The sequence below is a fragment of the Eupeodes corollae genome, chromosome 2, assembly GCF_945859685.1.
Source record: "Eupeodes corollae chromosome 2, idEupCoro1.1, whole genome shotgun sequence".
Classification (NCBI taxonomy): domain Eukaryota; kingdom Metazoa; phylum Arthropoda; class Insecta; order Diptera; family Syrphidae; genus Eupeodes; species Eupeodes corollae.
In genome coordinates this window covers 23,216,436-23,240,941 of record NC_079148.1, presented here as the reverse complement: position 1 = coordinate 23,240,941, position 24,506 = coordinate 23,216,436, and the positions used below count along the sequence as shown (strand labels likewise).

At 35.9% G+C, this 24,506-nt stretch overlaps 3 protein-coding genes across 4 annotated transcripts in view; 1 reads left to right on the top strand and 2 right to left on the bottom strand.

Moving 5' to 3' along the window:
- Window positions 1-2,756: 2,756 nt before the first annotated feature.
- On the bottom strand, window positions 2,757-9,095 carry LOC129945981 (DDB1- and CUL4-associated factor 6-like). Of its 2 annotated transcripts, XM_056055979.1 has the most exons (8): window positions 8,948-9,095; window positions 8,717-8,877; window positions 8,522-8,649; window positions 5,712-5,841; window positions 5,092-5,566; window positions 4,280-5,016; window positions 3,673-4,220; window positions 2,757-3,595 (listed from the first exon to the last, which is right to left on the bottom strand). In XM_056055979.1, exons 4-8 carry the CDS (start codon window positions 5,809-5,811, stop codon window positions 3,242-3,244), a joined length of 2,214 nt encoding a protein of 737 aa, XP_055911954.1. In that variant the 5' UTR covers window positions 5,812-5,841; window positions 8,522-8,649; window positions 8,717-8,877; window positions 8,948-9,095; the 3' UTR covers window positions 2,757-3,241. The 2 variants fall into 2 exon arrangements, with proteins under 2 accessions (XP_055911954.1, XP_055911953.1); XM_056055978.1 differs by having other exon boundaries at window positions 8,717-9,094.
- Window positions 9,096-15,042: 5,947 nt separating this feature from the next.
- On the top strand, window positions 15,043-17,709 carry LOC129946922 (translation initiation factor eIF-2B subunit epsilon). The gene is made up of 7 exons (XM_056057302.1): window positions 15,043-15,255; window positions 15,340-15,464; window positions 15,533-15,724; window positions 15,879-16,729; window positions 16,805-17,026; window positions 17,094-17,380; window positions 17,447-17,709. Exons 1-7 carry the CDS (start codon window positions 15,160-15,162, stop codon window positions 17,660-17,662), a joined length of 1,989 nt encoding a protein of 662 aa, XP_055913277.1. The 5' UTR covers window positions 15,043-15,159; the 3' UTR covers window positions 17,663-17,709.
- Window positions 17,696-24,506, bottom strand: part of LOC129946923 (protein lin-9 homolog) — a 28,539-nt gene continuing 21,728 nt past the window's right edge. The window contains exon 2 of the mRNA XM_056057303.1: window positions 17,696-19,649. Coding sequence (XP_055913278.1) covers window positions 17,772-19,640 — 1,869 coding nt within the window. The 5' untranslated portion in view covers window positions 19,641-19,649 and the 3' untranslated portion in view covers window positions 17,696-17,771. The remainder of the gene's footprint in view (window positions 19,650-24,506) is intronic.

The window sequence follows — 24,506 nt, the reverse complement described above, 5'->3', positions numbered from 1 at the left end:
TACAAAATTAGCGATTTTATAAATTTTTATAATTCAAAACTCACACTTGTTGTTATTTTTACAGCAAACACGAACTCATCAATTACAAATTTACGATTGAAAAAAAAATTGACAGTTGACAAGAAAGTCGATGAATTTTTTTTCGTAATACCAATTTTTTCCATTCACAATAGGTTATTGATACAAATTCACAATGTATCAACAATTCATTGACAGTTGTGTTTTTGAATACAAAATAAAAATTCTGGCTTAAAGTTTTATAAACGCTATTTTTCGTGCCAAGAAGTTAGTACAAGAAAATATAGGGATTTCAAAATTGAAAAAAAAGAGTAACTTTGGAGCCCTGTATCTTTAATACTTTTGAACAAAAATTGATCAAATATTCAAAAATCATAGACCAACTATATACGAGGGGCGTTCAATATATTCTCGGTATCGGGGTGAAGCTGTGGTTATATATATAAATTAACTTATTTATCAAGTAATACTATTATTTTAGTGCATTCATGTAAAATTTCATATAAATGTGATTATTATTTACCGTTAAATCTCTATTTAAACAGAATCATAATGGCAACTGAGACGTTGATGGTGAAAATTGAGCATCGCGCTGTAATTAAATTTCTCACTAAGCAAGGAAAAAGTCAAAAAACTATTCATGAAGAAATGGTGGCAGTTTACCAGGGTTCCGCACCTTCATTATCAACTGTGCAAAAGCGGTCAAGTGAGTTCAAGAGAGGCAGAGAGAGCATTGAAGACGCATGCTGTAGAGAGCTTTTGGAGATGTATAGTGAGAACGCGGACGGTGTTATGCATCGGATTGTTACTGGGGACAAAACATGGGTTCACCACTATGACCCTGAAAGCAAACAAAAGTCCATGCAGTGGCATATAAAAGGAACAGTCCCCCCGAAGAAGTTCAAAGTCACTCCGTCTGCCGGGAAGCTCATGGCCACAGTTTTTTGGGACTCAAAGGGAATCTTACTCATTGAGTACAAAAAAAAAGGTGAAACCATCAACGCCAAATCCTACGCTTCCACTTTGCATAATTTGCGGGAGGAAATTAAAACTGCAAGCTCTGCTATTCGCCTCAATGCTTCGTCGCAGTGGACTAACAACAACATTGGCCACTCCGTAATTCTAAGGTACTTAGAATCAATTCCAAAGCACACAGACTACACCATCCCCCAACTACAATTCGATAGGAATTTCCAGATTTCTATACCTACCAGATCTTTTTGGGATGATAGGACATTCTTAGAGGATGAGTCAATCCACTTTTACACAGATGGCTCAAAGACCAAAGAAGGGGTTGGTGGTGGTGTGTACTCTGAACGACTGAAATTAAGTCTCTCATTCCGCCTTCCCAATCATTGTAGCGTGTTCCAGGCGGAACTTTTGGCGATTAAGGAAGTCTTGTCTTGGCTCAAAGAAAACGTGATATCAACATCTGATATCCGTATTTTCTCCGACAGCTAGGCCGCTATCAAATCTCTGGACTCAGTCTCTACAAACTCTATAACAGTCCATAACTGTCGATCATCTCTAATGGAGATGGCGCAACAGTTTAATATTCACCTTTGCTGGGTGCCGGGCCATAGAGACATTCCAGGTAACTGTAAGGCAGATGAACTCGCCAGGAACGGTACAGTACAGCCCATCCTACCACGTTTGGTAAGTACTGGCATACCAATCGCTACTTGTAAACTGCTACTAATGCAAGACGCTGTTACGAGGGCAGGCACCAGGTGGACCAACATCATCACGTGTCAAGCCACAAAAAACATCTGGCCAACACTGGATTTAAAACGTTCAAGATGCTTGCTCTCTCTAAGCAGATCGCATATAAGCTCGATAATAGGTGTCATAACCGGACACTGTCTAATAGGAAAGCACGCCATGAGACTAGGCGTATTCTCAAATGACTTTTGCAGAAGCTGTATGGACGAGGAAGAAACGGTTCTTCATCTTCTCTGCACATGCCCTGCTCTAGCTCGAAAACGCAAGAATTACCTAGGAGAATTCTTCTTTAACGATCTAAACGATCTAAATCATATCGGGATAATCAGCCTCTCACGTTTCGTAAGGGACTCTAACTGGTTCCATTGAGCTTAGGAGGAAGCCTCAAGATTCATGTGGTATCACAATGGGCCATTAAACTGGCCTAAGTGTGTCCGTTCCATCTTGGACAGCCACTATAACCTAACCTAACCTATTACTTCACAGATCGAGAATTGATTCCTACAAGGCCATGAAATTATTTGGAAACCCAACGGCTTGTAGATAAACTACAAAAATTATAACATAAGACCAATCAACGCCTACATAATAGTGACCTCTGCCACAAGATGATCAGGGATACAAGAAGAGGAACCATCGCAACTAGGCCAGATATTAGCCTGCATTGAAGATATTGTCGAAAACCCGTGATTCCCTTATCCAGACTTAGCAGGGACAACAAATCTAGGGTTGCATATAAGTGGGAAGAAAACAATTTAAATGGTGATTGCTAGAATAACAGTTTGTTTCCAAATAAATACTTACTAACTTACTTTTTTTTTGGTTTGTGACTTTGGCTTCTTTGTCTAGTCTTTCACCACCTCAAGGGTCTGGCCGGTTGATGACTGATCACACAAGTCTTGCATTCTTAAGTGAGTAATGGTATGAGCATATGCTTCTACAGCAGAACTTTGGAGTTTATTTTGAATTTAATAAGCCTTGATAGACTATTAATATATTAAATAAAAACCAATGTCTAAGAACTTAAATTTTGTTTTTATTTAAATAAGCCAAAAAATATATGATTATAATTTATAATATTCACAGATGGGATAGCGCAAACAAAAACAACAACTAAATTTGTATGACTAAAAAAGTAATCACAAAGAAATAATAATAATAATAAAACAATACATACATAGCTTGATTTAATAGTTTAAATGTATAACAATAAAATAATACAATAGTTTTTCACTCGAAAATAGTCACATTCATTATTTTCTTTTTCATACATAACATTTTATTTACTTTTTAGGTTATTGCATGCAAATAAATTCATCAAGTGGTCAAAGGTGGGCAGGAATCAGTAAAACATCTTAAAAAACTAAGAATACATGTGAAAGGGAAGTGCGTAAATTATTTAGCACATTAACATCTTTCGTTAAAGAAACAATTGAATTTTAGTTCTGAATTCCTCATAGAAATCTTATCATATCACTTTTTTATTTGCATTGAATTCAATTTACAAATTATTATTATCTGGCGAGTTTTGAGGCTCAGGCATAGGTTCGGAGGGGGTGGTGGTGCTACTGCTAGCACCACTACTCTCAGCACCGCCATTATTTCGACTCAATCGTCTGTTGCGCCTAAAAGCCGCAGCTGCAGACAGTACAGTAATTGAAGGGGCTGGGGCAGCAGAACTTGTAGAAGGGGCACCAGCAGCGTCTGATGGCACTACAGCAGCACCAGCAGCAGCAGTAGCTCTTTCTCGGTTCCGTAACGAATTGATGTATGCTAACATCCGAATCATAAACGCTGCCGGAACCGTTATAGTATCTTTGGTTTGCTTCAACATTATTGCATTTCGTTCCATCAACTGAAACAAAATTAAAAATATTATTATAGCAATCGTAATCACATGATCTTGATCTTTACAAAGTCCAAGTAACATACATCATTAGCTTCTGATTCGTTGAAACTAGTTTCTTGTTGAGTGGGTGCCCAGATTTTAACATCATAATCAATTCCTGATGTGGCAAGGTAGGGCAAGTCTGGATGAGGCTGAACACAATTTACCACATGCTGATCAGCTTGCAGCAGCATCACTAGCTTCCCCGTGTGTCGATTCCATGTGAAAACATGCCCACAATCTGAACCTGACATAACAAAATCGTTACCCCAAAAAGTTGCTTCCTTAATCATTGTGCGGGCGTTTCGATGGCCAACGAACTTCATTTTCATATATTCAAACACCTTTTCTTTGGCCTCATTTTCGAGATCTGCCAATTGCTCATTGATTTGTTCCTCTTGAAGTTGATTTTCATGTTGGTGTAGATGATCGGCGGCTGCGCCTAAAGTTGAAGATGCCACGTCACCATCACCATTGTCTTCACTACGTAAATCATGGGAGCTCTGGCTATGCGTCCATGATGAAGACGATGGATTGACAATTTCCTCAGTAGTTGGGGTGTTTGGAGTGGACAAACTACTTGGTGTTGGAACTGCAAAAACAAACAAAATAAGTTTAAAAATATTTGAAATTCTTGATATTCAAACTTACCGGAATTTCGATCACTTGATACTGCTACAGCTACAGCTGCCACTGTTGCCCTAGTTATCTCTTCACTTTGTTCCCTTGTTAAGGGCTCTTCGGGTGTAAAAAGAGGCACCTCTTGTCGCATATTAAAATCGTTCGTCTGTTGCCCTGTGAGGCCGATTCTTGTCCGAGGGTCATTTAGCATTCGTGATATCACTTCTGTCATTCGATGTATAATGTTTCCATGGAGCTGCGGTCGCACCTGCCCAATTTCAACACGACCATTCGGATCTCTTTCTGGGCGCGCATCTGGTCCCGTATCCGACCAATCGCCTCGAAGTCGAAGCTTCCTTACCTGCGGTGGAGTTTCCCCACCCAGTAATTTTTTCCCAGCACGATCTGAATGCAGTTCACTCAAATCGATTCCTTGATTATTCAAATCAAACATATACAAATAGTCTGACGAATAGTTAACTAATAAGTCAGCTTCGTCAGGACTGTATTTAACCGAGGTTACACGATAGGTTCGTTTTGTGGTGGACGGGATGGGAAAGGCTTTCACAGGGATAGTGTGTCGGTCGCTGGGCGAGGCTGCATTTGAAAAATCAATAATCGACAAGTATCGACGATCGTAAATTCTTATAACACTATCTGAGCTTCCGACGGCTATGCAATGATTTGTGATAGGTGCGAGTGACATGGCGGTAATTGCGGACGGACTAAATACTAGTATATTATCTTTGCAACACGTTCTATAGCAGCTGTTGATGAAATAAGTATAAGATTGTATTATTTTCTTTTGGAAAATGGCTTTTAGTTGTCCTCAAGTTTTTTACCTTGAATTTTGTCTTAAATCAAATAAACGCACTGTGCCATCTTCACCACAGGTCATAAAGGATTTAGGTTCTCTCGGCACAGTCATAACTTCATAAGTTGTTCCGTTTTTATGACAATTGAAACACATTAGTTTTGCTTTATTCTCGTATAGATCTCCATCTTGGCCCTCATTAATGCGGCGCATGTATGGAGACATGAGTTCGGTGTGCAAAACCACTCCATCTCCGGAACATGAAATTATTTCACTGTCATTTGAATGGGGCATAAATCGGGCACTGAAAATATTTGCTCTATGTGCCGATTTGAATTTGAACAAAACCTTTTGGTTGTGCGGATTTGTTACGCCTATAAATTGGTCGTCGGATCCCGATAGCAAATACTCGCCCGTGCTGTTCCATGAAAGGCTGTTTACGCAGCCCGAATGCACTAGCAGGCGACATTGTAGACTAAGTCTTTGCAAATAATCCAAACTGTCTTTTTTTGTTTAAATACAAATAAAACTAATTAATAATTTGTGTAAACAAAATGTAGGGGTTTCTTGTAATGGTTATAATTTTTTTTTTGTTTGAGGTTTCAAAAATGTGAACAATTTTATGTATCGGAATGGGTACTTAATTACCTTTTGAATTGTTGACAAAATTTAAGCGCGCACGCTTCGATGGATACAATTCTTTGTTGTAAATATCACGAAAAACGCTTGGAGGTCCCTTTGACATCATTTCTGGTTGTGATTTGTTCTGCAAGCGTTCCTGTTCAATAAAATAAAAGTAAGGTTTTTGGTTTTTGTTTAACTAACATATGTAAAAATATTATAACTATATGGTTAGTGTTTAAAAGAAATCAAGTTGATATTTAAACGTTTTTTAGGAACGTTAAATATGTTTCGAGGTTAGTTTGTTGACTATTGTATTGATTGTTTCCAAATATTGTAAAAATGTTGTACTAATAATCTGTGCAAATAGTCGTAGATCTTTTTTTTTAATTCTGTTTCTTTATGAAAGATTATTAAGCATCTTAGCTCGCTAGAGTATGAGAACAGCACTTTCTGTAAGGGGGACACCAGACCATCATTTACTAGAGACAAAGATATCTGGGATATTACGTACCTAATAGAAGAAAGAAAGGAATTCCCCAAAATAACTTTTTACAGTTTTAGACCTTTTTATTATATTTTTTTTATAACTTGTATAAAAAGTTTACTCTTTCGAGTATTGAACAACACGCTACAGTATCGGTCTCAAATGCAAGCCAAGTAACTATAAAAATATCTCGGTCTATCGTCATGAGCTGCTAAGAATTCATTTGTGTTGTTAGATGTCAATGGCTTGTAATTTGAAAACTGTATACAAAAAGCTCTTTTTAGTTGTTTTAGAAAATAAAGAATATACTAACAAATCAGTTATTTTACTTCATAACTACTACTGCATCTGTTTAAAAGACCCTTATCATCCACATATTGCATATGAAAGCACATTGGAGTGTTTCAAGAGAAAAGTTCTCCACCCAAAAAGTTTTCGAAGCAAAAACAAGGAGTGGAAGTTGTCTTACTTCACTTAGAGTGCGCAACTGGGGACATCTGGGTGGGAACTGAGCTAGATGAAGAACTTTGTTGGGTGAGGAACTAGTTCCCATAGGACTCTAGCACCACCCTAATTAATTAAGAAAGATCTAAAAGAACTGTAACTGCTTCTGCTGTGAGTGAAAATGAAATTTAACTACTCGTTCTTTTTTTCTTGTTACAACTTTAAAGTTCGAAATTGAAAACGGACAATTTTAAACAATCATTTTACAATAGCATGTGTTTTTCTTTTTTTTAACAGCTTTGAGTATCCGCCTAAAACAATTTGCTTGTATTTCAAAAACTAGAAATAAAGGGTGTCCCAAATTTAACGCAAGATTTGAATTAAATAGAAAACGCCGTTTTTAGTCTTTTAATAGTTATATTTATATTGACTCGTAAAGTACATAGGATAGGGTTTTGTATGGAATAACACATCGGACAAATGGCCTCCACGGCTTTGCAGGCACATGCGAACTCTTTTGTTGAAATTTTCCATGACCATTCTGCATAAATGTGGCTGAATTTCGTTGATGCAGCGTTGAATCTCCTCTTTTAATGCACTGGTGGTTGTGGGCTTGTTGGCATAGACTTGTGATTTCAAATAACCCCATAAAAAAAGTCTAATGGTGTTAAATCACACGATCTAGGAGGCCAATTTTGATCATGCAGTAATTGAATTGTTTCACGGGCTGTATGACATGTGGCACCGTCTTGTTGAAACCACATATCGGACACATCAATATCATCCAATTTTGGCAGAAAGAACTGTGTAATCATGTCGCGATATCGAGCAGTAACAGTCACTGCTTGACCAGCATCATTTTCAAAAAAATATGGCCCAATTATGCCTCCAGTCCAAAATCCACACCATACAGTCACGCGTTGTGGATGCATTTGTTTTTCGACACTCACATGTGGGTTCTCCGAACCCCAAATGCGGAAATTTTGGCGATTGACAAAGCCATCAAGATGAAAATGTGCTTCATCGCTTAGGATGATTTTGTTCGAAAATCAGAGTCCATTTGTTGATGTTCAATAATCCATTCAACGAACTCTCTTCTCTGTCCATGGTCATTAGGCTTCAATTGTTGTGTTAATTGAATTTTGTAAGCATGAAGACACAGATCTTTGGTGAGTATACGGCTTGTTTTTGGACGACCAGTGTGTTTGGCGTCTCCAACGGATCCAGTCTCCGTGAATTTTTCAATTAATCTCTTCACAGTTGACGAAGTTAAAACACTATTCCGACCATATTTTGTATGAACTGCAGCCGCCAAGCTTTTACTATTTTTGAAATATTCTTTAATAATGAAGACACGTTGTTCTATCGTGTAACGCTCCATTTTTAATAACCCTATACTGCTTTTTTTTTAGGGTTGCCACACTTCACTGCACAAATGGCGGCAAATTCAAATCTTGCGTTAATTTTGGGACACCCTTATATTTAACCGATTTATGGTCAACCTACACGATTTTTGTTTTTGCCATTCTTTTTGTGCTAAATTAAAAACAAGACTTTTCTTCCATCATGTCATCATTTTCAAATGTTTACCAAGATAGTTGCATACGAAGCATATAAAATATTTGTCCATTTTTGGCAAAAAACATATAAAAATAAACTCTTTGTCATAGGTATGCACTATTTGGGAAGAATTACCTACATTTCTTGTCTTCTTGTCTAAAGCTACATCATAGCTAGTTATAGGTACATACATTTATATAAAATTCTATATTAAGTATAGATGGAACATAATTCTTCACAGTATCGTAATATTGCCTATAATTATAGTTTTATTAAGGTAGCTAGGTAGATACACAATAAAACTGCATTATGTAAAATAAATAGGAAACTATCACACAAAACTTACGCTCTCAAAATAATGAAATCCCTTTGTTATTCTCGTAGGTCTAGGTATTGATTTATTTTTGCAACTCAGCCATGATCCAAACTTCTTTGCTAGTTGTTAAAAGTTCTTGTTATTGATATTAATAGATTCTGCAATGATAAATTAAATTGGAAATTATATTTCTTTTCCTAGTTGGAACGAGTTGAACTAGCTCACTTTTTCACAGCAACAGCAGTCTTCAGATTCAGAGTGTTGAAAGATTTTACTATTTTTAATTTTCTGGGTGTTTTTAGGAAAAGAAAAAAAAAGACTGGAGATGAAGATGAACTGAAGGATAGATTCCCCAGCTGCGTTGCACTTGTCACTTCTTGGTCTTGCTGCTTGTAGTAAGCGAATGAATTAATGAATCAATGAATGAACTTTATTGAAACGTCAAGAATTATTTACATATGATTTTGTTTACATTGGTCTAAATTTGTAAGCGACTTATTCTGGTTTAAATTTATTAAAATACAAAATTTCGTGAATTATCATACGAATTAAGATAGGTACAATTGATAAAAATAAAATAATAAAAAATTGTGTTGCTGAGAGATACTTTCATATACAATTTATAAAGTTAAAGTGCTGAAAGGTAAAAAAACAAAAATAACAAAGGATAGAAAGAGAAGATAGCAATTCTTGACCACTTCTTCCATTAGTAAAAAGTGCTGCCAGGTGTTTTAACTTCGATATGATTATTTTCAGTACTTAATTATGTATATTATTATTATTATTTTTATTACTATATATTTTTTATTATTATTATTTTTTATTATATTTGAGAGAAAAGACCCAACTTTCATTTTAGTGTGCACGAATTTTAACATGTGTGTACTTTTACTTAATAGATATTCGACTAAAATTAATAAATATGTTAAGGAACATTTTATTTTTATTTTTAACTAATTTTTGAAGTTTCACTTTTTCATATAAAAAAATGGTTTACCTTAACATTACTTTGAAGTGTTTGTTTGTTTTAGTAATGCCAGAATCAATTTTTGGTTATTCTATTTTACATAAAATAATAATAATGTTTTTCTAAGTCGGTTTAGCAGAAAACAAGCAAATGCGAAAAAAGCTTCTATTGATTATTCTAGGATTTATTGGCTGTCAAAAAAGCCAATCGAATGGGGAACTGAATCTGCTTAAATTTAAATGGAAGTTGGAATATCTCCTTTAAATTTATACTAAATGATCGTTACTGCAATCACGTTACTCATTCAGCCTTAAAGTGAGTTTCGCCCGGAAAATCATTCACCTAAAATATGTTTGTGATTTTTTGTCGAAGATGGCTATAAAAAGGAGTGGGTAAGGGCTATAAAATTGGGTTATCGCAAAGCACTTTTAGTCTGGTATCAGAAGTTCTCCATATATTTGAAGAGACGCCCTCAGTGAATTACTTGGCCAACTTTAGATGAAGAGCGTGAAATTGCTCAAACATTTTATGAAAAACACTACCTACCAGGTGTTATTGGATGTATTGATGGGACCCATGTAAACATCGTTTCACCAGCAGTCAATAAACATATGTTTTACAACAGGAAGGGATCATTCAGTTTAAATTTTTTGCTCGTAAGTTTGGTTCAGTTAAAATTAACAGACTCATTTTTAATGCTTTTGGTTGAGTTAATAAATAAAAAGAAACAGGTTATCAGTAAAGGAACAACAAAAAAAGCTTAAACTTATCAATTTTTTCTTTCTTGTCTCATCATTTCAATTTTTAACTCTTCCAGCTTAATCTATTCACATCTAAAAAATAAGTGGACATTTTAGCGCCAAATGACATTTCATTGGACCCGAATTGAGTGCTCCCAATAAGGGAAATCTTTCGAACATGCATTTTTTTCGCCCGAAACTCACAGTACCTAGGCGGATTGAAAAAAGGGATTTTTTTCGGGTGGAATTTTGTTCCCGTGAAACTCACAATAGGGCTGATTATTTTTTTTAAAAGAAACTATCACTTAAGGAATGTTAAATGTTTTGATATTCACTGCATTTTTTTTATTAATGTAAATTTGTTTTGCACAAAACAAAAAAAAGTTAATTTTTGAAGAAAATTTACCGATAAGTCAGGAAGTAACCGTGTTTGCATAAAAATAATAATCAATTTCAATGTTAATGTCTAAGATCCTTTTTTGCCTTTTGTCATCTGATTTTTTAATTTAGTTTTGACAGATAATATAACCTTTCCTGTTTTAGTGCTTCACAAACATATCGTTTAATAAAGTATCCCAGAAAGCCCATCCGGTTGAGAACTAAAAGTGTCCAACTGTTAATTTTATTCACGGGTATAGTTTTTTTTTAAATACTTTATTGGCCATACAACTTTACCATTACACGAGTGCGATCGAGTTCAACTTATATCATTTCAACTTTTTATGCAAAACAAGCTTCAATTTTTACAAAACCATCTCCTCCATGCAGTTAGAAAAATTCTCATTTAATCTCTTGAGTACCTTGAGGTTCACCGAGATTGGAATTCATATAATATCATCAAACAAACATATTATATAAGTGGAAACGCGAACATTAAATCTCTGTTTTCTTTGTTTATAAAAGAAAGATTTTACTAGGCGGCATCTAATGGATACGGTGACATTAGCTCGTGCAAAATGTTTTTGAGACTTATAAAACACCAACTCCATATTGCTTAATTATAATAATCTAAGAGCAGGAAGCATATTTTGTGAGAGGAGCGATAACCAAAATTCCTTGATTAGAATGTAATATCGTAAGAATCGTAGAATGTAATATGTAATATCGATATGTTCTGTTTAAGTTTAATAACGTAAGCTGTCACAAAGCGATACCACCGTGAATTGAACAGATCATGTTACACAATAGCATGTCTGGTTGGTATGCGCCAAGTGCATTAATATGACTTAATATTTTTCTATAATTATGTTTATGTGGCACTCTGCTCTGACCGGAGGCTCATTTTTGTAAAGTGGACATTTATTAATATAGGGCTAAATAAATCATACCTACATACATGCAACAAAATAGTATCTTGAGTCTTAAGTATTGTATACATATTAATAGTCCAAATTATTTAGTGAAATAACTTAGAAATAGCTAGAAAATATAAAATTTTCAAATGTAAGTTTTCCAACTAAAAGCAGAGCAATTTAACAAAATGTTATTGCCAAAAATCCATGTTTTAAATTAGAATACAAAAGGTTGCGAAAATTGCAAAACAGGGACATGCGCTGTATTCTCATGTGTAATAGGTTAACACCGATACAACTTATGTTAGATACTCTAAAATGCCTAAACATTAACAAAAGAACATTAATGAATGTACTAATTTTTATCTTCAAAATGAAAAATAATATGTTACCTAATGATTTTTTATAATGAAATAGTTTATGTATCTGATGTGAAAACACATAATTTAAGAAATGGATTTCAGGCTACCATTTTTTACAACAATTAGATTGCAGAATATATTTTATCATAAAGGTTTTAAATTATTTAATAACTTGCCTTTTGACTTAACCCTGCAGTCTTCGCGCACCAAAATGTTACACCAGTCGTAGCGTGGATTACATATGTAATGCATTTTAAAATTAGAATAAAACCAAAATGCTTTAATTTTTCCAAATTTATTTTGGCTTTAAAATGTAATTACATGTTATATTAAGTTAAGTTAACTAACTGTTCTATCTAATTAACTGTAAATACTAAAAGAGATGAAAAATCCCTACCACTAGTTTCTTACGAATACTCTATTTTGCATGAGTGGATTACAATAGTAATCCGCGCGACGACTCAGGGTTAAAGTCAGAAAATAATTTTATTGTTTTTAAAAGAAAAATGATATTATATGTAAAAATAAATTGTATTCAATTAAAAATATTATTTTTTTCCTTAAATTAGTTTTAAATTAAAGATTGTAGAATAGGGAAGGCTAAATAAGGAATCAAATCAAACAAATAATAAAAAGTTGGCACTTAAAACGCAATTTTTGGACTCAAACATGTCTTGACCAAGACAATCTCGAAGGCTGAAATTTCAAAATTATGATCTAGGGATCATTCAATTTCCTTTTATCTTACAATAGAAGTAATTTTACAAAAAGTTATGGGCAGAAAACTTAAAAACCAAATATTCTCGTAATACGCGTTCTAGAGTGTAAAAAGTTGGCACCCTGGGTTATTAGGTTCCCCGGGTGGGCTTGGAGTTTCAATAATACTTAGGTGTTTTATAAAATAAGTATGATACAAATTAATAATGCATAGGCCTCACCACATTTAACTTTAAATTTAACCAAAAAAAGATGACATGTATTTAGTTTACTTACCAATTAACCTAAATAGCTCTATGGAGCTTGATGGAGAGACCTCCCATAGTACTGAAGCTACATACAATCTTTTTGCTAAGTTTTTTCAAGCGAATTATAATATAGATATTATACCTAATAGTGAAAACCTGTATAATGATATTAGTTCTCAAGTTGATTTTAATGTGTTTTCTCTATCTGATCAAGAGGTATTTGAAGGCTTAGTTTCTCTTGATGTTAATATAAAAGCTGGAGTAGATTTGATTCCTCCTCTTTTGATATCGGCATGTGCTGTTTCGCTTTGTAAAGGTCTAAAAATTATTTTTAATAAATCGCTCCATTCTGGGGTTTTTCTAGAAGAGTGGAAAATATCATCCATCAGCCCTATTTATAAAAGTAGTCTCAAGCACTTAATTAAGAACTATAGACCAGTCTTAAAACTTTCAGCGATTCCACAACTTTTTGAAAAGTTGGTGTTCAATAGAGTTAGTTTCACGGTGAAAGACATAACATCTTCGAGACAGCATGGATTTTGTAGTGGTCGCTCCACTACTACGAATTTGTGTCTGTTTACAACTTTTTGTTTATCTGCTTTGGAAAAAGGAATGCAGGTCGATGTTTTGTACACGGATTTTGTGAAAGCGTTCGATAGAGTCCATCATAGACTTCTATTAAGAAAGTTGGATAGGATGGGATTCAGATTCGGTTTTCTTAAATGGTTAGAATCTTACTTGTCAAATCGAAAACAGATTGTTAAAATCGAAGGCAATCAATCCTTTTTTATTGAAGTCTTATCAGGACTTCCTCAAGGAAGTCATTTGGGACCCCTCCTTTTCAATCTTTTCGTCAATGACATTCCGAACTGTCTACAATTCTCTAATTGTTTGATGTTCGCAGATGACTTGAAACTATATTCCCAAATTTCTTCAGTTGAAAACTGTGTTAACTTGCAAAAAGATATAGATGCGTTTTTTAATTGGTGTAAATATAATTATCTCGAGCTTAATATCTCTAAATGTAAAATATTTAGAGCTTCTCGTACAACACCTAAAGTGCTGTTCAGTTACAGTCTTGGCAATGAAAGTCTTTCAACCGTGAGTGAAATAAGGGACCTTGGTGTTATTTTTGACACTAAGTTTTCTTTTTCTGAACACATACATTTTATTATTTCAAAAGCGAATTCTTTTCTAGGTTTTTTAAAACGCAACACGGGGGTATTTAAAAATAGTTATACTCTGAAAACGATTTACATATCTTTAATATTACCTATACTGGAATACTGTTGTGTTATTTGGTCACCTTTTTATCAAAATTCCTCAGACAGGATCGAAAACATTCAAAGAAGATTTACGCGCTTTGCTTTAAGAAATTTCAGGTGGTCAGATGGTTTTCCCAATTATGGCTCTAGGTGCGCACTAATAGCTTTAAAATCTTTAAAAAGCCGTAGAGATACCCTTGGGGTTCTTTTTATCAAGGACATACTCAATGGTAAAATAAAATCTCCGGACTTACTAGCTCTTATATCTTTTTATGTTCCTGAGAGAAATCTAAGAAATAGGGACGTTCTCTTTTCGATTTCTAGTCACAGGACGAACTATGGACTTAATGAACCCATAACTCGTAATTTGTCTCTTTTTAATTTAATTCATAGTGAAGTCGACCTTCAAATGAATAGGGATATGTTTAAGAGTATTGCTTTAAACTTTTTTAATGATGTATAATGATAAATTATAATTTAATTGTAGTCAACAGATTATTTATCCATTGATGAATAAAGAAATAATAATAATAAATAATACTCGTTTTTAAGCGTATTAAACAAAACTGTGTACCTATATGCTGAATAACTGTCAAAATTAACAAATACTTATCGACTTATAAGAAAACAAACTTCATATTCTTTATACCTACCCGCAAATATACATTTTTTCCAAAGAACCAAAATATAGCAATTATTCACTCCAAAATGAAAAATCTTTCCATACTTACGAAGAAACTACCAATTCAAATGTAATAAACATTGTTAATCAAATCTGAGACTACTCTGCAAATAATAGTCGCAAATGCAACAAGAGCATAACACACAATGGCCGTATATAACTCCAGCCTTACTGCAAGATTTATCGTAGTCTATGAACACTTACAAATGATTGCATCTATCGAACCTTAACCTGCGTTACGTCACGTTTGACATTTATAACGTCACTGTATCGACTGTCTTGCTCTGTTTTAAACCAAATGCCAAACTTATTAATGTTATTTGTACTTTTATAAGTTGTTGGCAAATTATTTTCATCTCATCAGCACAAGCACATTTTTGTTTAAAAACAGAAAGATGGATCACTTTCAAGAAAAAGAAGTCATTCAAGCAATTCTAATTGCCGACAATAATGTTGACAATTTCCGACCTCTATCCGATAACATATCAACCGTAAGTATAAATTGTTTTTTATGATTTGATTGCATTCAATTGATATATTTTACTTTCTTGTCCATGTCTATCGACACTCGACAGGCTCTTCTGCCACTGGTAAATGTTCCCTTGCTTGACTATGCACTAGAATCCCTCAATCACAGTGGAATCGAAGAAGTTTTCGTCTTTTCTAGCTTTTTCCTCAACGATGTCAGGGAGCACATAAAGTGAATATTTTGTTTCACAATTTTAAGATTTAATAATAAATCTATAATTTTATTGTTTCATGCTAAAGGAAAGGTATTTCATCATGCAGTTCGTGGTCAGTGAATATGACGGTTCAAGTGATCGGCGGTGAATCATGTCGTTCGTTTGGTGATGCTATGCGAGACTTGGATGCTAAAGGATTGATCCGAGGCAATTTTGTCATAATGGGTGCCGATACAGTCACAAACGCTAATTTACGACCAATATTTAACCAACATAAGTAAGCTCAATAACTTCTGTCGTATGCTTAGACCTTAGAGATTTGAAAAAGAAAACTACAGAATTTGACTTCAAATATCAAGTAGTTTGCTACATACTTTCTATGCAAGGCCTATCAAATCTATTGTCTTTACTTCTACATATCATTTTTTTAGGAAAACATTGAAATATGATAAAGGAGCTGCAGCAACAGTCATCTTCAAAGAAGCTTCATCGTCTTGTCGAACCGGCAATGAAATAATGATTGCCATGGATGAGCAAAATAGTCGACTTCACTACCACCAGCGCATTAGGATGAACTCCAAAGAATCACACTTTGAAATTCCTCTAGACATTTTTTTGACAAATTCTCAAGTCACTCTGCATCATAATTTGATCGATCCACAAATTGCTATTGGCTCTCCGACGATGCTCTCGCTATTTAGTGATAATTTCGATTTTGAAACACGCGATGACTTTATCAAGGGTATACTTATCAATGAAGAACTCCTGGACTGTCGTATTTATGTATCAATGTTACCAAATGAACAATACGCACGCAAGGTAAACAATTGGTTGGTTTATCAAATTGTCAGCAATGATGTTATCAATCGCTGGGCTTATCCTCTTGTTCCGGACATGGGAGTTTGTTGTTTGTGGCAAAATTATATCTTCCTTAAAAATAACATCTATAAAAGTCCAACAGCCAGTTTGGCGAAGGTTGTTCTGCGGGAAAATGTTGTTGTTCAAGGAGGTACTGTCATTGGAGCTGGTTCAGTTCTGCAATCAAGTGTTGTGGGTTCAAATTGTCGAATTGGCAAAGACTGTAGATTGACGCATGCATTTGTGATGGACGGGGCAGTTATTGAAGACGGGTGTACATTGAGCTTTTGTGTGGTTGGACCTGGTGCGAAGATTGGAGCTAATTCATCGATAACCCTGGGTGCTGTAGTCGGCGATGGTTGTATAATTTCCAAGGAATCTATTGTGGAAAAAGACCTCGTTCAAAAATCTCCCCCAGCTGATGGTAGGTTATCAAAAAAAAAAACAATCATATTAAACGCCCGGCGACTTATTCATTTTATATTGGCATCAATTATAGGTAAAACAGAAAAGATTGGAGAAAAAGCCTATATCATCAACGATATAGAAGAATGTTACTCATCCGATTCAGAAACTGAATTTTTCCAAGAAAGGCCAAAACTTGAAATACCCAAAATGAAGACATTACCAATTATTAACGATGAGAGTGATTACAATTCAGTTACAAGCGACGAGGACGGTGAATCACGCCAAGGATCCCCAATACCAGACGATGCCAACAGTAAATTAAATTTAAACTTAAAATTGAGTTCCAATTAATCATCATACTTTCGCTTGTACTCCTTTAGTATTTTTGTCAGAAGTATTAGACTCGTTGGCCCGTGGAATTGAAGTGAAATCTAATCCAGATTTCTTGATTCTTGAAATCAATTCATCTCGCTATGCCTACAATATGTCTTTGAAAGAAGTGAATTTCAATGTTGTGAAGGCGGTATTTAGCTTAGAACCAATTAAGGAGGCAGCCACTAACCAAGTCCTAAGTGTTATCGATCAGATCTTTAATCGCTTGGGTTCGGTTATTGCCAATTACATAAAAACTGACGATTCTATGATGGATTGCCTGAAAGCGATTGAAGTTCGTTAGTTTTGCATTTATCGTGGGAAAGCTTGTATTTTACTTTTGTTTTGTTGTACCTTTCAGGAATGCTGTGAAGAACAACCCGCTCTGAGGGCCAAAGTAGCTCAGATTATACATTATCTTTATGATAAGGAAATTGTCTCCGAAGAAGCCATTCGATTGTGGCACAAAGAATTGGATGATGATGAGTCAACTTGGCTGAAGGCACCGTTGGCGAAACTAATTGATTGGTTAGATCAATCGAGTGAAGGTAGCAGTGATGAAGAAGATGACGATTAAATGTTTTCCTATATTAATAAAAACAATATTCTCTTTGGAAAAAAAAATTATTTAATTCATGAAATTTGAATATACAAAGTAAGATTAGAGGGTTATATTAGGTAATTAATTAAACTGGCGTGCTTCGTCCAGATTCGTCACTAGTCCCTGCTGTGGGGCCCGTCATAGTAGCGTTGTGTGCGTTCCTGCTGGGAGTCATAGCCAATTGGCCGATGCCGAGACGAATATGATGCAAATGGATTTGAACGTGTTTTTGAAATACTTCGACATTGTCGCTATCCAATAAGCCTGCTTTCACCTCTTCAATACAACCCTCGAGTACTCTGGTGACTTGAGAATTCGAATCACTGCTCAAATGTGAAGCAACAAGGAGAACGGTGGCCAGATTTTTAATCAAGCGCAGAACTTGATGGTCCTGAACAGTCCCTTGGTTATTGCGTAGCACCGAATCATCAGCTGACTCACGGCATTTTTCTCTCAAGTAAGACGGTGCCAGCATTGCCTGCACTTGGGGATCGCGAGTTAGGTCACTGGCAAAACTTTGTATGCCATTTAAATATTCTTGCATGTCGCGATTCATCTTCTCCATGGATATCACAATGCTGGCGTACCGACGCTGGAATTCCTCCGACAGATTGTGCTCTCCAGCGGATGATGATGACGATGCTGCTGCGGCGGCATTTTTGATCTCTGCTTCGGCGTTCATGTCTCTCAACCGATTAAGCTTTGATTTCTTTACGGCTATTGCTCTTTTCAATCGAACTATTGTTTCTAACAGTTTCACCGGAAAACCGCCGATTGTGTCTCGTTCAATGACTGGATTCTTGAATGGGCTATCGTATTGCTGTTGTCCCAGCAACGGATCGCTGCGGTTCAAAGAGTTTCGACTTCTTGATGGACTGTGTATTAAATTGCCATTAAGATAGCGTGGTCGGAAGTCTTGCATGAGGCTGTTCAATGGTAACATTTCATCAAAGTTATCTGACACAATTTCAAAATCTGGAATTGAGTGTGTGCCCAATCCGTTTCGATCGAAAGAAACGCGATAAGTAGAGCTAAGAGAGTCGAAAGCGTCCACGCTCCCACTGAAAATCCCATCTTGTGGAACACGAAGACGCGCAGTGACTTTTGTTCCCACAGGCAAGGGTAATGGAATCTTATCGGGCAGATCACGAACAAAATTATTTATGTCACCGGCTTGCTTCCGCGTCTGGAGAAAGCGTATTTTCTGTCTTTTACGCTCCAGCTCACGACGTTCTTCTTCGAAAAAAGCCTGAGAACATCGACGCGGCTTCCCCATCAGCGATCTCATTTTCTGCCATTCGGCGCGTGTAAGCTGACGTGTTTTCAGATTGGGAAACGATTCGTTTAAACAAATTTGGAACTCATTTTCACCCTCGAAAAGGGGTTTATCCACAAATGAGTAGAACCATTCAAATATTACCCATTTATGGGCCTTCGGTAGTTTTAACAAATTACGTAAACGTAAACCGATTTGCTGGCCCATCCGCTTATCGGCCGGTATCAGTGCATTGCGTGATGTGGAGGCTGTCGGAGACGAAAAGAATTTGCTAGGCGATCGTTTTTCGGGCGTTTGTTTTTCTTCGTAGCGTACAAAGCGAGTACCACCAATAGTTTTTCTCTTTTTCAATACGCCTTTTGAGGGAGTTTTAACTGGCGAACTTGGCTTCGATATAATACCAGTTTGTTGTTGTTTACGAGGCGATAGATTTACACCAAGAGCTTTGTTATCATTGATAAGTTCATCGTCAAAGAAGAGACGATTACGTTTTCTCACCCGTGCTGGCATTCCACGAGCGTTTAACATTTGAATTGGCTGAGAAGGCTGCGGTTTCGGTGGCAAGGTACCAACCCGATGTAGACCAAGTGTAGCTGGACTGAAGGCAGGCGGTTCAATATCCTCATCGTCAGACATTGGTGTCTTTATATGCTTTGGCGGAGTCTCGTCGTCAGACATGATATGTATCTAGAAAAATTAATTAAAAAATATAAATGATTATTATAAAATGATAGATGGGTAAAAGCCGTTTTTTTAACGTTTGAAAAGTCAAATTGTTTGAAGTTAAAATACTTTTGAAATTTCATTTAAATCAGAAACAATTGTTTTTTTTTTTCAGCTGTGAAGATATCATATTCATTCTTAACATTTTGAAAATTAGTATTGGAACAAGTCTTCTGCCAGAATATCTGTCAGAGGTAGGTCGCACCGCAAATGCTGTCTTATATACCTTCACCTTTGGAACCTGTATTTGGTCTTGTTTCCAAATCGAAATAATGGCCTCCCCTCTGTAAAAAGTATCCAATTAAAATTCTATGACGAAGCAGAGTATCGTGGTAGTTCGACTAAAACGTTCAGATTCAGATTTCTATACTTTCCAATCTTTCTGGAAGAATAGGCAATTCTTAAAACATTGTAGCGTGTTATAAGCATGACATCAGTTTACTTTTTCAAGGACAATGGTCCAATTCACAATAATCGGTTGATTAAGTCATTGGGCAGGTTCAGACGACATAAGGGACTTGAAAGTAGGCAAGTGTCTAGTATCTGATTGACCAGCTGCCAAAAAATTATTTTCCAATTAAGACAACCTTATTGGAAAGTTGACTGGAAATTTAGTCGAAAAATCTCCCTAACTATTAAGTCAAGTCTACTTTCCTTGTCAAATTGAAAAAGAAATAAGTACGTAATATTTTTTTACAATACAAAATACAAATCGTGGTGGACTTGTAGCTTGCCTGAGGAGTATTTTGTAGATAGTCATTTTGTTGGTACTTTTTGTACTATGAACTTAAAGTAGAGTTTTGCGAAGTAAAACTCTGAACTTGAAATTCATGACACTTGAACAACTAACTAGTTGCCTTGGTCAAAATGTACGTTCAAATTATAAAGTTGACTGCAAATGAAGTCCTTTATGTTACCTGAACCTGCCCAATGGCTGAGGGCCGATAAGTTAAGTTACTGCAGCGATCATCTTGCTCACCAGATGACAATATAAGAGAATACATGTGAGGGGGGCTGGCTCTTAAATTTTACGAGTTTTGGAAATAATATTCTAAAAAAGAGGAACTATTAACAGGCATTAAACGGACTTGGTCTAACATTTCTTTGGATTAAATAAGAAAATTGTTCGAATCTCAAGTTTGAGATCATTTTAAACAAGGGAGAGGAAGGATTAACATATTGTTAAAAAGAGTTAAATTCTAAACAAGTTCATGGCTTCTAAGCATAAAAAATGAATAACATATGACACGCATTTTCCGTCAAAAGATGATCCCAAACGCGAAAAAATTCCTTCTTTTGCAAACTTCGTTACCTGCCTCTTGGCATTGAACTTCACACATTCTACCTTGAAACTACTTGACAAACAAAAACTACACATAAAGGTATTCTCACCAATATTATCAAAAGAATAGATAATCACCGAATCTCTGTATTTGACAGTACGACCGAAGTTGCAGGAGCACCAGACCAGATATAGGAGTTATACTCAAGCTTTGAACGTATATAAGTCTTGTAAATAACAGCCAGTTCAGAGGGGGAGAAAAACTTCTTGCATCGCCTTAGAAAACCCAAACATCTTGCGGCATTTTTGGCGACATCGCGTATTTGACAATTCCACAAAATGTGGTTGGTGATACACATACCGAGAATATCGAGATGTTCAGTATCCTAGATGCAAGTACCATCTATTGATAATGGCAAGGGGGTATATCTCGCTTTAACGATACAAGACAGCATTGCAATTTCGAAGCATTAAATTCCACGCGGTTTTTTAATCCCCATTGAACAATGCTGTTCAGGTCGGAATTTAATGAGCTTATCATATTTCGTCGTTGCAGTTCCACATCCGAAGAAGAGGGATGTGAGTTTGAAAACGAATATGAAAAGCTAAGAGGATCATTGTCAGCGAAGCAATGTATTGGATTAGATGTTGTAGTCAGGAGATCATAAATAAAAATGAGAAAGAGTGTTGGAGATAGAACAGAGCCCTGGGGCACACCAGCATTTATTTTATGGTTATCAGACTTGAATCCATTCAAAACCACTTGTATTGGAGGGATTCATGAAAACGGAAAGCACACATTTTCGATAAGAGAGCCTGATGCTTAACCCTATCAAATGCTTTAAAATATTAAGTACAGTAATCTTACTTTCTCCAAAACGATGTAAAGATTTGCTCCACTGTTCGGAGAGATGAACCATGAGATCACCAGTGGACCTATTGCTACGAAAGCCTTATTGTCGGTCATTAAGAAGCTTTCGATCTTCAAGATATTTCTTGAACTAATAATCAATCAGCGTTTCCATGACCTTGGAAAGAAGGGACGTAAGTGCAATCGGTCGGTAGTTAGAGGGTGAGGAAGATTCGCCTTTTTTGGAAATAGGATGGACAAATTATTCCATCCGCTCAGAACGAGACCTGAGGAGTAGGACAGATGAAAAAGCTTACGCAGTGGTTTTGCCAGCGTTGAAGAACACCTCTTCAGAACAATAGCGGGGATACCATCCGGACCAGCTGATTTATGTGTGTTTAGATCTCTTAGGACTCTTGCCACAGTAAGAGTGCGAAAAAAGATTGGTCCCATAGTATCACTAACTCGTTCAAGTACAGGCGGAGTCATAACACTCACTGGCAGCGAAGTATTGGCGGCGAACTGCCTAGCCAAGAGATTAGCTTTCTCTAAAGAGCTAACAAAAGGAGTGTCATTAACAACGAGCGTAGGAACCGAAGAAGAGGAAGAATTCCTCATGTTTTTTACAAATGACCAAAAATTTTTACTGCCTTTGGGACATTGCAGTATTTTTTGCCGTGACTTTTGGTCATGTAAAAATTTGGTCCGTCGAATATTGGCATTGCAGGCTTTCCTGGCTTGTTTGAACTTTTTCCGGCTTTCCTCAGTACGATTGGCAACGGAAACTAACCTCTTTGGCCCTAATAACCTCTTTACAGCTCGCATCAAACCAAGCGTTTTCCTTGGGTCTGATACTTTTTACCCAGTTCGGTATAAAAGTTGTCATTCCCAGGAGAATTAAACTTGTGATCATATCAGCGCTGGCGTCAACGTCACTATCGAGGAAGCATAGTGACCAGTTAAAGATCCTGAAGTCCTAGTTGGCTTTCTCGTATTGCCAAACAGTTCTCTTAGGAGCTCTTTCTTTAACTGAACAGTTTTGACACGAGAAATTTGCTGATATAACACAATGGTCAGATGTGCCTAGAGGAAATACAACACTAACAGTGTACTTATCAGGATCAGAGGTAAGAAACAAGTCAAGAGTGTTTTCTGCTCGACCTTCAACGTCCTATATTCGGGTGGGCTCGTTGACTAGCTGAGTTAGGTGGTTCAACTCATCGAAGATTTCTGCACACACTCCATCGGGTGTTGTCTGGCCTGAATGTTGAAGCCATGAAGAATTGTGTACATTGAAATCGAAATCGTGCGAGGATAGGACGAAACAATTCTTTGGATGGAATCAGACAAAGCATTAAATTCACGAGAAGTTGATACTCTGTCTAAATTTGGGCTTTGATAAAGGAAACAGTAGTGAATGATTTGCTTATTTACGGAGAATTTAAACCACATATATTATTAAAAAAGAATTTAAACCACATATATTATTAAAAAAGGAATTGGTGCAAAGACCTTATTGTGGTAAGAGCTGATAAGCAACATCATTCCTAATGTATATGGCGAGGCCATGGTGGGAAAGGAATAAAGGCACCAAGCTATACCCACGAATACAAAATTCAGCAGGATCGGTATCCTCACCTACTTGGGTTTCACTTAGTGCCAAAACAGCTGGCCTGTATGAAACAGTATGGCGGCAAAAAATTTGCCCTTAGCCCACAAATAATACACTAATCTACTCTGAATTGTCCATTCATTGCAAAATAAAAAAAAATGTCTAAGACCAATACAGATAGAGATGAGAAATAGAATTCACTGAATTGAAACACAGAATAATTATCAATACCCTTCACTGCTAGTGTTAAGCCTTAGCAGTGACGAGGACCGATCCGACCCTGTGATGCAAAACAGTTAATTCAATTCAAAAAATCTGCTGAAACACAGATTAGCATATAAACCAATTCCAATTGTAATTGATAGAAATCGCTACGAAAAGCCTTCAAAGCACTTAACTTAGACCGGTAGACAGGAATCATCACGACTGTGGAAGAGCTAGAAAGAGCTGAGATATATTTCAGGAGGTCGCACACAATAGCGCGTAGAATTAGTTGAAGTAATATGCCTTGTAAGTCGAAAGTTTTGACGGTCATAAAAGCTCCGAGGACCTAAGTAAGCAATAATGTAAATTTTAATAGGATTTTTTGAGAATAATTGAAGCTGATGTGATATTCAAACAGCAGCAATTACTTCTTTAGCTTCGTCTACAATCATATATAACTTATTTGCCTACAACTTAAAAAGAGCACTTGTCAATTAACAAGCGTAATATTCACCTAAAACGAGACTTCATATGCAAATGAATCTAAATGACGCAATGAAATATAAAAACCTGTTGAGATATAATAAACTAATACTTTTTCTTTTAAATGTATAACTTTGCAATTATAAAGACAGACGAAGAATTTTTAAAAAATAACTCAAAGAATTTTAATTGGCTTTCTAAAATTGAGAAACATAATCAAGTCTTTGTCATCAACGTGAATTGTATCGATGAAAGTGTGTTCATAATTTATAAACTTCAATTTAAGCTTCTTTATCATCGTACATCATACATCTTCTTCATTTGGGGGTTTCATCTGTGTACACAGCCTGTTTTGTCTTGTGATCTAATAAAATCTTAATGATTTAATTG